This window comes from Rhinolophus hipposideros (genome assembly GCF_964194185.1).
Source record: "Rhinolophus hipposideros genome assembly, chromosome: 14".
In the NCBI taxonomy this organism is placed as follows: domain Eukaryota; kingdom Metazoa; phylum Chordata; class Mammalia; order Chiroptera; family Rhinolophidae; genus Rhinolophus; species Rhinolophus hipposideros.
The window spans coordinates 16,909,816-16,924,585 of NC_138060.1; the positions used below are offsets into that span (position 1 = coordinate 16,909,816).

General features: G+C 49.0%; 1 protein-coding gene across 1 annotated transcript; it reads right to left on the bottom strand.

The window, feature by feature from the left end:
- Positions 1 to 8,671: 8,671 nt before the first annotated feature.
- Positions 8,672 to 13,118, bottom strand: LOC308507347 (serine/threonine-protein kinase MARK2-like; the record flags this gene model as incomplete). Its single annotated transcript, XM_081072196.1, has 2 exons — positions 8,672 to 8,820; positions 11,798 to 13,118. 2 exons carry the CDS (start codon positions 13,116 to 13,118, stop codon positions 8,672 to 8,674), a joined length of 1,470 nt encoding a protein of 489 aa, XP_080928322.1.
- Positions 13,119 to 14,770: the final 1,652 nt, after the last annotated feature.

Below are 14,770 nucleotides of genomic sequence, written 5' to 3' on the forward strand. Positions count from 1 at the left end.
GTATCTTTAAGTTCAAATGGTGTTTTTATTTTGCTTCTGGGAATTTGCATCAGCCTGGATCCAATCAGGAGAGAGAAACCACACCATAATTTGAACAGGGAAAGTTTAATATAAAGAATTATTAACTATAACAGGGGATTGGTGTGATGAGAGATTGACTAGTAAGAAACAAAGAGAACTCTAAAAAAATGCAGGAATAACAGGTATAAGGAGTTTAGATAGAGTTTAGAAAGAGAATAGAGCACCCAAAGAAGAGCACCCCCGCTCCCCAGGACTGAGGTCCAGACCTTACTGGAGAGCATATCCCTGGCTTGTGCAAAGGGATCTTGCTGGAAATCCATCTTCTAGGCTCCTGGAGGAATCAACTTAAGGAGGTGTCTCACCCGGGGCCCCCCACTACCAAACTGCCTGTGGGGGTTCCTGGGAGAAACTGCTGGTGGCTTGGTGCTGCTGCCAGCTGAGCAGCACCCAGTGCTCTACAGGAGGTGAGCACAGAGCAGGCCTTGTGTGCTGGGGGCTGGACACTGGACAGGCTGCCGTGCTATAGAAGCTGGGAACTGGAGAAAGCCTCATTTGCTGAGGAGTTGGATTCTGAGGAGCCTGCCAAGTAAGCACACTGGACGCAGGAATAGGACTTTTTCCTCTAATGAGAAGGCCAAACATTTTATCAGCTGCGAAGGAGAAATAGTTAGAAAGCTCCATAGTTAGCTTCATAGTTAGAAAGACCATTTTTACACAGTGGACATAAATGATGAATTTGAAGCTGAGCTCCCCGCCAAAGACAACTGCAGAATTATATTTTTGATCTACCAAGGCTTTCATTAAGGCTATGAATTTAATATCAATAGAATAGTTTCTTAACAAAGAGCTACATCATAACAGTGAGACTCATTCCATGATCCGAACACTAATTGATTTATAGGCATGGATATAGCATGTTCTGCTTGAGAAGATTAGCTATTTCAGGTGCTTTATATATTGCTATTCGTTTTAGAGTTCGTTTGCTTAACAGCGCTCCGTATAGTATGCTATTTGCCTAATCAATTTATCATCTTAAAAACTGACTTTAAAAATGATTACATATAGTGCAATGCACAGATCTTCAGTGTACAATTCAAGGAGTTTGGGTAAATGTATACATCTATTTACCCCGTCAATCAAGATATAGAACGTTACTGTGACCCCCAAAAGTTCTCTTGTACCCCCTTCTATCAATCCCCACTCCTTTCTGTAGGCAATCACTGTTCTGATTTCTATCGCCATAGATTAGGTTAGCCTGTTCTAAAATGTCACATAAATGGAATCATGCAAGGTGTAGGCTTTTGAGTCTGGCCTTCTTCACTTAGTATAATATTTATGAGTTCATCATATATGCGAGTACAGGCATTTGTTCTTTTTTGTTGCTGAGCAGTATTCCATTGTATAAATATATGACAACCTGTTGAATGTTTGGATCATTTCCAGTTTGGGGTTGTTATGAAAAAAAGCTGCTCTATACACTCTTGCACAAGTATCTTTGTAGACATATGTTTTTATTTCTCATGGGCAAATACTTAAGAGAGAAATTGCTGAGTCACAGGGCAGACGTCTTAAACTTTTTATTCGAAACTACCAGACTGTTTTCCAAAGAGGTTGCACCATTTCATACTCCCAGTATATGAAGATGAGTGTTCCAGTAGCTTTACATCTTCACCAACATTTGGTATTGTCGGCTTTTAATTTTAGCCATTCTAGTGGGTGTGAAATGGCATCTCAATGTGGTTTTAATCTGCCTTTCCCTGATGACTAATGATTTTGAATGCGTTCATTCAGTTTTTATAGAATTTGCAAGGGGAGGCCCCACTATTGAAATCTTTTTTCCCATTAGGTAATCATAGGAGGTTCTGCTAAATTCCCTTCTGGCAGTTCTACGCTACTAGTTCATCAGAGGTACTGAAATATTTCTGACTGACAGGGTGTGGCGATGCACCAATTCAGGCTGGATTTATATTAAAATATTACTATACCGCCTATATCAAGCATCTGCAGTTAGCCCAGGGTTGTTTTGATTAGCAGTGAAAGCCAATGGCTTCAGAACTGTGTAACCGTGAAGGCTTTTGCTATCAGGACCACCTTGAACTATTTTTCACAGTCAATGCTTAATGATCCTGCTGTTGACTTCCATGTTTTTCTTCCAGAAGGACTTTGGCAGAGTCATATTTATATTATACAAAATAATTTAAACCCTGCCTTGGAAAGTTGCCTCCTAGGCTGATTTCTGCAGCTTTGCTTGAAACTGTTCAAAGTCTTTTTCTGAAATACATAACTGGGAAGACCTTCCTGCTTCTCCATTTGTGGAATTCACTTTTTCCTTTTTACATACCATCGCTGTCAAGCAGTGTTTGATTCATTTGTGAGCATTGCTCGACAGAGCAAGTTAATTAGCAGTGTGGGAACAGAGCCAGGAATGCAGTTTCCAGGCTCTCGGCCTCACGTGGAAAAGTGCTGGTTCAGGTAGTAAATGGCCATCAACTGTGATTGGACGGCCAACAGCTGTGGCTAGTTGGCCGTCAGCTGTAACCAGTGAGACATTGGCCCCTAATATAACTGCCATGGATACACTAGCAGCAAATGGGGGCTAGCAAGAAGATGGTGGCTGAGCTAGCAACCGCAGATTGCAGTTAGCATGGTGGATTGCAGCTACCAAGTGGGGTTTGTTGGTTGAAAGAGAAGCGGACGGCAGGTTGCAGATCATGTGCTTCCTGATTCCTGTGTCTCTAACCCAGCCACCAGCAAGACTATAGTTGTATGACTCCCCTATTTATAGTTCCGTGGGTGTTCCTTTTTGGTCTCACCATGTTCTGCATTCTTATGTGGGGAGCAGGACTAGAGACCCCGCATGACACCCTGCCTGACAAACACCTTACAGCTCCCCCACCCTACTTCAGTCTTTCTAGTAAATACAACTAAACATCCAGCGGGTTACTCAAGCCAAATACTAGGACTCCTTAGCTTCTGAGCCCCCATATTCAACTCCATCAACAAAATCTACCTGATGTGTTTCCAGGACACATTGCCAAATGGCCTAGTTCATTCCACCTCCACTGTCCCATTATCCCTATCATAACCCACTGTGATAACATAATTGATCCCCTTGCTTGCACTCTGACTTTCCTTCAACCCAACCAGAGTGAGCCTTGTAAAACTTAGATCATGTCGTTTCCTTGTCTAAGACTCTCCGACTCCAATCTCATCCCAGGCCCACAAGACCTGTAGGCCACTGCCTGTCTCAGTCACAGTTTCTCTATCTGCTGTCTAGAGTGCCTGGCCCACTGGCCTTTCTGTTTCCTGAGTGTGCCAAGCTCTTCCTGGACCTATGGCTTTGGAAATCACTATTTATTCTGCTTGGAAAACTCTGACCCCAGGTTTCCCCAGACTTGCCTCTTGTCCTTGAGGTATCAGGTGAAATATTACTTCCATGGTGAAGCCTTTTCTGACACCTCCATCCAAATGCATCTGTTCCTGTGCAGCTACTTTTATCATAATACCCTGTTTTATTTCCTCTCACTCTCTGAGATGGTCTGTGTTTATGTGTTTACTTGTTTTTGCCTGTCTTTCCCACTAGAGTAATCTCTGAAGGTTTGAAGGCCTGGGCCTGATCTGGCTTGTTCACCACTATATGCTCCAGTGCCTGGAACTTTGAGGGGGATCAGGAGCATTTACTGAATGAAGAGCAGCATTCGTTTCTATGCTAACAAAATGCAAATGCAGGAGGTTAGATTAAAGACAGATGATAATGCCGGGACTCCAATCCTACAGGTAGTGGGGGGGAGGGGATAAAACAAAAGGGGAGGGAACTTCCAGAAACTGAGAGGAAGTCTAATAGTTTTTCATTTGTTGAGTGACCATTACCCATATGGGCTTTGGGATAAACAGATGAACAAAACAGCCATGACCCCTGTCCTTATGGAGCATGTATTGTAGCATGTTGTTTAAATTTTTCATCCCCATTTTAGGATCAGGAAGGGGGTAAGCAAAAAAAAAAAAAATTCCTGTAAAGATTTGGGGCTCTGTAGGCCATACTGTCTATGTCACAAATATTCAACTCTGCTGTTGCAGTGTGACAGCCACCATAGACAGTGCACAAATATGGCTGAGTTCCAGTCAGCCTTTCTTTACAAAAACAAGCAGCATGTCTGATTTGGCATGTGGGCCATAATTTGACAACCCTGGGGATAAGATCTTCTTTTGTAGCAAGTTCTTTAGGTCTATTACACAGAAAGGTAGGCTTTGGTTGAATCATAAGGGTCTTGTGTAGAAATGCATAGGTTATTTTTTCCCTAAATCCTCTCTCAAGCTCTTAGAAGATAATCAATAGACCTGAGCTATAGATCTGAGGTTCTTGTCTTTTGTTTTACTTCACCCCACTAATCTTTTGTAAGAAACTTCACAATTATATGTTGTTGAGTGTATTTACCCTGATGAAGAATAACTGAAAATAGCTAATGCACATACTACACAGTGAGCCTGCCCTTACACTTACACCATGGTCAGAAAGGAAGAGGACGGGGGGTATTGGTTAGTTATACCCATCTGAGTGTAAGCTAAGAGCTTGGCATCACCATGACGTCAGCCAGGGAGGACAGCAACCTCTGAGTTTGCAGCCCTTCATGAAATATCTGCAATTTACTTGTTGGCTCATTAGCTTGGACATAGGAAAGGATTTCTAGAAAGAAGATGTCATCACTGTGTGCCATTCCTGCTCTGGGGTACTTTCTGAAACAACGACTGTGATGAGAAAAGTAAATACTGTTGGGGAGAGAGGGATAGTTGTTCTGGACAGTCACCAAGGCCAGGCTCCGAGAAGCAGAAGCCAAGAGAATCACAGCTTCATGTGCATGAGTCATTCATTCCTGGGCTTTCTCCCCAGGGAGAAAGCCTTTCCCTTTGTGGTGATTGTCTGCCCGGTTTCCAGGGAGCCTTCAATTCCAATACTGAGCGGAGATGATTTATCCTACGGGCCACATTTGCTCCAGCACCATTAACGTAAATAAGTCTTTAGTCATGTGAGGAAGGCAGAAAGTGTGTGTATGGCTTCATTTCATGAAAACATCATTTTTTCAAAACACCAGTTTCTCCTGTATATAAACTTAGATTGCCCAAATATGCATTAACATTACTATAGAACAATAAGAGGCCTAGATATATTTATCTAGGCATACTGAGTCAACATGGCTTCCACACCAAGAAACCTTCACATCAGTGCCTCTCCCTACAGGATCCATAAATCTTTTTCCTCCACTTGTGTTGCAGCTTGACCTGAAATGCACAACAGAGTCTGTGACCATCAGCTCATCCAGCAGAGAACACATCTCTTCAGCTCCTTGCTGTCTTCCCAGCTCCTAGCACTTCACAGTCTCAAATAGACATGTGAGGAATAAAAAAAAAATAAAGTCAATTCCCATCCCATCAGTGAACAAGAACTCTGAAAGGCATGGTCACAGGGACACATAGTTCGTGCCCATCTCTGCAGGGAGAGGAAGCAAACTTTTGTGGACGTGCTGCCAGGCAGCAGGCAGGCTATGCTAGTGGCTTTCACCTGCCCTGTTACGAAACGTTCTCAGCATCCCTGCAAAGTAGGTAGTTTTAAGCAATATTTTACAGACACTCTTATCTCCTCAAATGGAGACACCACTATTCACACTGAAATGCTCTGGTGGGGATTCACCAGCATACACAGTGCACAAGGTCCCCACTCAACCTCGGGTATGACACACAGGGCTCAATGAATGACAGCCGTGGGGATTACTACTGCTTATTGCGTGTTACAGATGAAGAAACAGAGGCTCAGTGGGATACAGTGACCAGTCCAAGCTACAAAATATGACACAGCTAGGGTTTGGAGCCAATGTGTCCGGCTTCTTCTCTACTTAGAGGAAGGAATAAGGAAAAGTATTCTGGCTGCACCTACCTCTGCTTTTTGCCTTCTGATCCTTAGCCCAGAGTTACATGAAGGTGGCTATAAATTCTCTAAGTTCTTCACAGAGGATCATAAAGTAAATTATAGAGCTATTTTATTGTCTATGCTGGGCCTCTATGATACAAAACAAAGATAATTCTTTGTGTAACAGACAAGAATAAAGATGCCACCCTTAAAAGAAAAAAATTCTAATACATGACCTATACTATGAGAAATACTGAAGGACGCTATTTGACCAGCATAAACAGGGATAATTTGTGACAACCAAACAAGGGAGGAGAGTAAAGGCCTGAACGGAAATATGGGAATGGAGAAAGTAAGCATGCTGAAGAAAATGGAATACTCTAAATATCAAACTTTCTTTTACATAAACTTAATGGTAACCACTCAAAAAAAAAATCCAGAGCTGAAATATATAACGCAATAAAAGAAGAAACAGAGGGAAGAAATCATAGAATACCACCACACTAAAATAACAGACAACAACAAACAGGCAAAGAAAGAATGGATACACAGTCTTACCAGAAAACCAAAGATAGAATGATAGGAAATCCTCACATATCAATAATCACCCTAAATGTTAATGGAATGAACTCACCAATAAAAAGGCAAAGAGTAGAAGATTGGATCAAAAAACTGAACCCTACCATGTGCTGCCTCCAAGAGATACGTCTCAGCTACAAGGACAAACACAGACTCAAAGTAAAAGGGTGGAAATTGACACTCCAAGCAAATGATATCCAGAGAAAATCAGGTGTAGCCATACTGATAACAGATGAAACAGACTTCAGGGTGAAAAAGGTAACAAGAGACAAAGATGGACATTTCATAATGGTAAAGGGGACTATACAACAAGAAGACATAACAGTCATCAATATTTAAGCCCCCATAAGGGAGCACCAAAATATACCAAGCAACTACTAACAGAACAAAAGGGAGAAATTGACTAAAACACAATTATAGTAGGGGACTTAAGTACATCATTGACAGATATGGATAGATCATCCAAACAGAAAATAAATATAGAAATAGCAGCCCTAATTGACACATTAGATGAAATGGACATAATTGATATTGATAGAGCACTTCATCCTAGAACATCAGACTATACATTCTTTTCGCGTGTTCCTGGAACATTCTCAAGGATAGACCATATATTGGGATATAAAACTAGGCTCAGCAAATTTAAGAAGACTGAAATCATATCAAGCATATTCTCTGATCACAAGGCTTTGAAACTTGGTATCAACTGCAAAAAGAAAGCAGGAAAAACCACAAAAACATGGAGATAAAACAACATACTTTTAAAGAACAACCAGGTCAAAGAAGAAATAAGAGGAGAGATTAAAAGATACATACAAACAATTGAGAATGAAAATACATCCTACCAAAATTTTTGGGATGCAGCGAAAGTAGTTTTAAAAGGGAAATTTATATCATTACAGGCCTATCTCAAGAAACAAGAAAAATCCTCACATTACACCTTAAAGAACTAGAAAAAGAAGAACAAATAAAACCTAAGGTCAGCAGAAGAAACAAAATAATAAAAATCAGAGCAGAACTAAATGAAATGTGAACAGAAGTATGACCTGGACAAAAGGGTGACACCAAATTATGACCTGAAGATAAAGAGTAGATAAAGATGGCCTACAGAGAAGAAGTAGAATGAAGCAGATGCTCTCTGAGAGGTTCAAGAGATAAAAAGCAAGCATTCCAGTGGCTCTCTAGGCAGTGGGTGAGTCCCTGCATTCCTGCCCTGGAGTTTCATGAAACAGTCCATGTCCCATGTGGTAGAAGTTCTCCTTTGGCCTAACCCAGCTAAAGAAGATTTTCATTAGCAACCACGAAAGGGACCTAACCAAATACAGAACTATCACCTGCACCGGAACACCTGATAAGCTCACAGCTTAGGTGTCCTGTCCCTGTTGACTCACTATGGAACGCTCTATTTTGCTTTCTTGAGAGGACACATGCTTTCTTGATTTCTAAATAGTATTTCATTAACAACAACTGACTACACAATACTAATACACTCCAAACTCTGAATGAGTACTGAATGGTCTTCCATGGAAAAATCTTTCCAATTCTTTCAATAGGGAAAAACAAAAAAAACAAAAAAAACCTCACTAATATTTACTAACTGATACATTCACTGAACAATCTGTAAAGTCAGTACTATTATTGGCTCATTTTACATGTGAGGAAACTGTGGCAAAGAGAAGGGAAATAACTTTCCTTAGGTCACAGAGTTTGTAAAGGTGAGGCTAAGATTTAAACCCAGAAGTGACTGTGCAGTCCAACATTTCAACCACTTTGCTATATTTGGGTGAAACCAAAGCTCATTGGTTGAAAGCAAAACTCTGGTTGCTACTTGAGAAGTAATGTGTGAATATTGTTTCTTAACCATGAGAGCACTCCAGTTAGGAATCTACAGGAAGAAGCAAGTAAGGAAGGTTAGAGGGCTCTGGCAGTTTCCATAGATGAGTCAGGATGAATTATAGGAATGGAGTTGCCATCTTACCATTCGTGTCCTCCTTTAAACAGATACCTGATTTTATTCCTATATGCATCCCTTCCCCGAGTGGTCCATGTTCTAGGGGAGGCTGGCCTCCACGAAAGGACCTTATCTGTCCAAATTCTATAGGGGCTACTGGTGACTGCGTTTGCTGTTCCCCTTCTTTGGTGGGAGACAAACAAGTTTGCGACAAAAGTTCAAGCACCTCCTAGCAAACCGCCGCGGGCCCCGCTTGGTGTTCCGGGGGCCCAGGCCGTCATCAGGTTTTCCACGGTTGCTGGTGATGCTGTGGCTGGAGACAGAGTCCCGATGGTGACATTGGGAGACGGGGTTAACGATGGTGGTGCTGGAAGCAGGAATGAGTTCGGCAGTGGCAGTCCTGGACCCTGGGCCGTGCTCGGGGGCGGTGTTCCTGGGGCCCGGGCCGTGCTCCGGAGGGGTGTTCCTCGGGTCTGGGCCGTGCTCGGGAGCGGTGTTCCTCGGGTCTGGGCCATGCTCCGGGGCGGTGTTCCTCGGGTCTGGGCCGTGCTCGGGGGCGGTGTTCCTCGGGTCTGGGCCGTGCTCCGGAGCGGTGTTCCTCGGGTCTGGGCCGTGCTCCGGGGCGGTGTTCCTCGGGTCTGGGCCGTGCTCGGGGGCGGTGTTCCTCGGGTCTGGGCCGTGCTCGGGAGCGGTGTTCCTCGGGTCTGGGCCATGCTCCGGGGCGGTGTTCCTCGGGTCTGGGCCGTGCTCGGGGGCGGTGTTCCTCGGGTCTGGGCCGTGCTCCGGAGCGGTGTTCCTCGGGTCTGGGCCGTGCTCCGGGGCGGTGTTCCTCGGGTCTGGGCCGTGCTCGGGGGCGGTGTTCCTCGGGTCTGGGCCGTGCTCCGGAGCGGTGTTCCTCGGGTCTGGGCCGTGCTCCGGGGCGGTGTTCCTCGGGTCTGGGCCGTGCTCGGGAGCGGTGTTCCTCGGGTCTGGGCCGTGCTCCGGGGCGGTGTTCCTCGGGTCTGGGCCGTGCTCCGGGGCGGTGTTCCTCGGGTCTGGGCCGTGCTCCGGGGCGGTGTTCCTCGGGTCTGGGCCGTGCTCCGGGGCGGTGTTCCTCGGGTCTGGGCCGTGCTCCGGAGCGGTGTTCCTCGGGTCTGGGCCGTGCTCGGGGGCGGTGTTCCTCGGGTCTGGGCCGTGCTCGGGGGCGGTGTTCCTCGGGTCTGGGCCGTGCTCCGGGGCGGTGTTCCTCGGGTCTGGGCCGTGCTCGGCGGCGGTGTTCCTCGGGTCTGGGCCGTGCTCGGCGGCGGTGTTCCTCGGGTCTGGGCCGTGCTCGGTGGCGGTGTTCCTCGGGTCTGGGCCGTGCTCGGCGGCGGTGTTCCTCGGGTCTGGGCCGTGCTCGGTGGCGGTGTTCCTCGGGTCTGGGCCGTGCTCGGGGGCGGTGTTCCTCGGGTCTGGGCCGTGCTCGGGGGCGGTGTTCCTCGGGTCTGGGCCGTGCTCGGCGGTGGTGTTCCTCGGGTCTGGGCCGTGCTCGGTGGCGGTGTTCCTCGGGTCTGGGCCGTGCTCCGGAGGGGTGTTCCTCGGGTCTGGGCCGTGCTCCGGAGCGGTGTTCCTCGGGTCTGGGCCGTGCTCCGGAGCGGTGTTCCTCGGGTCTGGGCCGTGCTCCGGAGCGGTGTTCCTCGGGTCTGGGCCGTGCTCGGCGGCGGTGTTCCTCGGGTCTGGGCCGTGCTCCGGAGCGGTGTTCCTCGGGTCTGGGCCGTGCTCCGGAGCGGTGTTCCTCGGGTCTGGGCCGTGCTCGGCGGCGGTGTTCCTCGGGTCTGGGCCGTGCTCGGCGGTGGTGTTCCTCGGGTCTGGGCCGAGCTCCGGGGCGGTGTTCCTCGGGTCTGGGCCGTGCTCGCGGGCGGTGTTCCTCGGGTCTGGGCCGTGCTCGGTGGCGGTGTTCCTCGGGTCTGGGCCGTGCTCCGGAGGGGTGTTCCTCGGGTCTGGGCCGTGCTCCGGAGCGGTGTTCCTCGGGTCTGGGCCGTGCTCCGGAGCGGTGTTCCTCGGGTCTGGGCCGTGCTCGGCGGCGGTGTTCCTCGGGTCTGGGCCGTGCTCCGGAGCGGTGTTCCTCGGGTCTGGGCCGTGCTCCGGAGCGGTGTTCCTCGGGTCTGGGCCGTGCTCGGCGGTGGTGTTCCTCGGGTCTGGGCCGTGCTCGGCGGTGGTGTTCCTCGGGTCTGGGCCGAGCTCCGGGGCGGTGTTCCTCGGGTCTGGGCCGTGCTCGGCGGCGGTGTTCCTCGGGTCTGGGCCGTGCTCGGCGGTGGTGTTCCTCGGGTCTGGGCCGAGCTCCGGGGCGGTGTTCCTCGGGTCTGGGCCGAGCTCCGGGGCGGTGTTCCTCGGGTCTGGGCCGTGCTCCGGAGGGGTGTTCCTCGGGTCTGGGCCGTGCTCCGGGGCGGTGTTCCTCGGGTCTGGGCCGTGCTCGGCGGTGGTGTTCCTCGGGTCTGGGCCTTGCTCGGCGGCGGTGTTCCTCGGGTCTGGGCCGAGCTCCGGAGGGGTGTTCCTCGGGTCTGGGCCGTGCTCGGCGGCGGTGTTCCTCGGGTCTGGGCCGTGCTCGGCGGCGGTGTTCCTGGGACCTGGGCTGTGCTCGGCGGCGGTGTTCCTGGGGCCCTGGCCGTGCTTGGCGGAGATGTTCCTGGGGCCCTGGCCGTGCTCGGCGGCGGTGTTCCTGGGACCTGGGCTGTGCTCGGCGGCGGTGTTCCTGGGGCCCTGGCCGTGCTTGGCGGAGATGTTCCTGGGGCCCTGGCCGTGCTCGGCGGCGGTGTTCCTGGGACCTGGGCTGTGCTCGGCGGCGGTGTTCCTGGGACCTGGGCTGTGCTCGGCGGCGGTGTTCCTGGGGCCCTGGCTGTGCTCGGCGGTGGTGTTCCTGGGGCCCGGGCTGTGCTCGGCGGCGGTGTTCCTGGGGCCTGGGCTGTGCTTGGCGGAGATGTTCCTGGGGCCCGGGCTGTGCTCGGCGGTGGTGTTCCTGGGGCCCGGGCTGTGCTCGGCGGTGGTGTTCCTGGGGCCCGGGCTGTGCTCGGCGGTGGTGTTCCTGGGGCCTGGGCTGTGCTCGGCGGCGGTGTTCCTGGGGCCTGGGCTGTGCTTGGCGGAGATGTTCCTGGGGCCCGGGCTGTGCTCGGCGGCGGTGTTCCTGGGGCCCTGGCCGTGCTTGGCGGAGATGTTCCTGGGGCCCTGGCCGTGCTTGGCGGCGGTGTTCCTGGGGCCCTGGCCGTGCTTGGCGGAGATGTTCCTGGGGCCCTGGCCGTGCTCGGCGGCGGTGTTCCTGGGGCCCGGGCCGTGCTCGGCGGCGGTGTTCCTGGGACCTGGGCTGTGCTCGGCGGCGGTGTTCCTGGGGCCTGGGCTGTGCTTCCGAGGGGAGGGTTCGGCAGTGATGGTCCTGGAGCCCCAGCAGTGCTTGCGAATGGAGGGCTCAAGAGAGGTGTTCCTGGAGCCCCAGTTGGCCTCTGAGGTGGCGGTCTTTGATCCCATGTTGGAAGGGGAGGTGGTTGTCCTGGATTTAAAAACGGTGGTACTGTACTTCAGGATGGCTCTAAGACCTGCACACTCTTGGGCCTTCTCCCCTGGCTCACACATAGGCTGCTCTTCTGCCTGATGGAAAATGGAGCACTGTGATTGAACCTTCTGGGCTGGGGAGGGACTGCGGCTCTGGAACTCAGGAGGATGGCGTTTTGGTTTGTGGGTCTGTAGCATGCGGTATGTGGCGATGGTATTATTATTGTAGGTTTTACTTGACCATGTGGCGTAGATGTGTTCCCTGTGAATGCCCAGCTTCTCCATCTGTTGTATGACCCAGGGGTCTAGGGCCTCACTGGGTGGCTGGACGTAGGGTTTTAGTTCTTCTTCACCCATGTTGAGCCACGGATCTGGCATGATGGTCGTCAGGTTGTCTCTCTGCTGAGGGATGACAGTCAGCAGTTTTCTGATTAAGCGTTGCACCTCAGTGGATAGATAACGAGGTGCAACATACCGCCCTCTGAGTACCTTCTTCTTCATCTTTTCCCACTTCTTTCCCTTGAAAGGCAGGGTGTCTGTAAGCATTTCATAAAGTAGCACTCCCAGGCTCCAGATGTCCGCAGCACAGCCATCGTACGGTTTGCCCAGGAACACTTCTGGGGCCATATAAGGGAGGGTGCCGCAAAACGTGCTGAGTTCACCCACGTTGAAAGACGCGCCTAGCCCAAAGTCTATAAGTTTGACGTTCAGCTGGGCGTCTATCAGCACGTTTTCCGGCTTCAGGTCCCTGTGAGCAACCCCCTTGCCATGGCAGTAGTTCACCGCTGACACGAGCTGCCTGAACACTCCACGGGCCGTGTCCTCCGACATGCGGCCATGCTCCTCGATGTAGTCCAGGATGTTCCCTCCGGGCACCAGCTCCATGACTATGAAGAGGTATTCCGGCGAGGCGACCACGTGGAAGAGCTCGACGATGTTAGGATGGTGCAAGTCTGCCATGCAGAGGACTTCTTCCCGGAGAGATAGGTGCGTTCTGTCGGCGACCCGTTGCTCCAGGACTTTCACAGCCACCATCGTCTTTGTGAGGATGTGCTTGCCGAGCACGACCTGGCCATAGGAGCCCTCTCCGATGATTTCCTGGAGTTCGTAATGGGCACTGACGGGCTCCTGGTCGACAGGGATGTCTCTAAAGTCACGTGACATGGTGACTCGGTAACTAGCTCACTGATGATACTGTGCCCTCCAAGTGAGCTAGTAAGTAATAATAAGTATACTGACTGCGATGACTAAGTATACTATCAACAATATTACTGTGCTATTAAACAGTAATAACTACAGTAACTACTCTGATGTTATGTATTAACTGTCAATATTACAAACTGTGCTAATAAACAATACCACGGTAAAAGGTCCAAGTCCAACAGGTCACCACAAATCAGCTTCCTGGGCTATAACGGACAGAAAGCTCAGCCCAGCCAGGGCCCTATATAGCAGCTTTGGGTCATTCCCTCACACTGGTGCTTTATGAGGTCAGAGCCAGAAACTGACCATATATGGCTAAGGAGCAACTACACTGGTTTTCTCAGTGTGGGGTTTCAAGACCCCTTTACACTGAAAAAAAGGGGGGTCCCAAAGAATTTTTTGTTTATGTGGCATATTAAAGACTGATATTTACTTTATTAGAATTTAAAGTCTGTAGGATGCTTAAAAAAAAAAGGGACATGTATCAGAATGTTTTTCCAGGGATATATAGTTCTGCATTTTGAAAGCCCTAAAATGATTTGTTTTCACTCCCTCAGCCAAGAAATGGTGCTGCCCCTTGAGAAGCATTACTTGGGTGTATAATAAAGTAACTTATTATGTAAAATGCTCATTTAAAAGGTATCTACAAGCAATTGTTCTTTATAACCACCTTGTGCTTATTAATACTTAGCTTAGCTGAGTAGTTCCCTGAGAAAATACTTTCATGTGTGTATTCATTTTCCATACCTTCAGTTTTTTGTTTGTTGGTTGGTTTTGTTTTTAAATAAATTGAACCTTGTTAAAAGTAAAAAATAAATATTTAAATAAATAAATAAACAAATTCCTAGGATGTGGATACTGCTTTTTCATTGTCCTTTGGCCACTCTCCAGTAAGGCTGAGCTTTCTGTTTAATGATGCCTCTTCCACTAGCCATCCTGCCCATGGGATGACCAGTAGAACAACAAGTCTGGTGGGAGGTTAATAAGTGGGACAGGAAACAAGTTTCCACATCCAAATAAGTTTAGGGAATTTCTTAACAGAATAGGTATTGCAGGACTTTCCAGAATCTTTCATATGGTAATACAAATTATGACTCTAAAAGAAGAGAGTTATAATGACCACTCAGTGTCCTTTCTATTGTGGGGGTGGGTGGTCCTTACTATTGTGGGGGGTCTTGTTTCCATGTTATGTTATTTTAGCAACATTGAAGAGACCAACATGGCCACGGCCCACCAATGAAATAACTCAGACCTACTGGGTTATCAAAGGTCTCTGTCTGACCTTTAAAATCATATGGCTCTAATTTGCATGTTCCTCTGAACTAGAGTTGTGATGTATGTAAATGTCATGGTTTACATATATATATTCTACTTTTTGTTTGTTTCCTTCAGAATTCTTACTGCTCCTTCCTTCCTTCCTTCTTTCCTCTTCTTCCTCCCTCCTTCTGTCCTTTTTTTCCTTCCTTCCTCTCTTCTTTCTTAGCCTTCACCTTCTCCCCCTTCTGCCTCCCTCTTTCTCGCTAACGCTCTCCCTCCCTGCCTCCATATTTCTTTCTGTTAATTCATTTATTGTGGATCTCCCCCAACATACACACCATGAGAAAAGGAAGTTT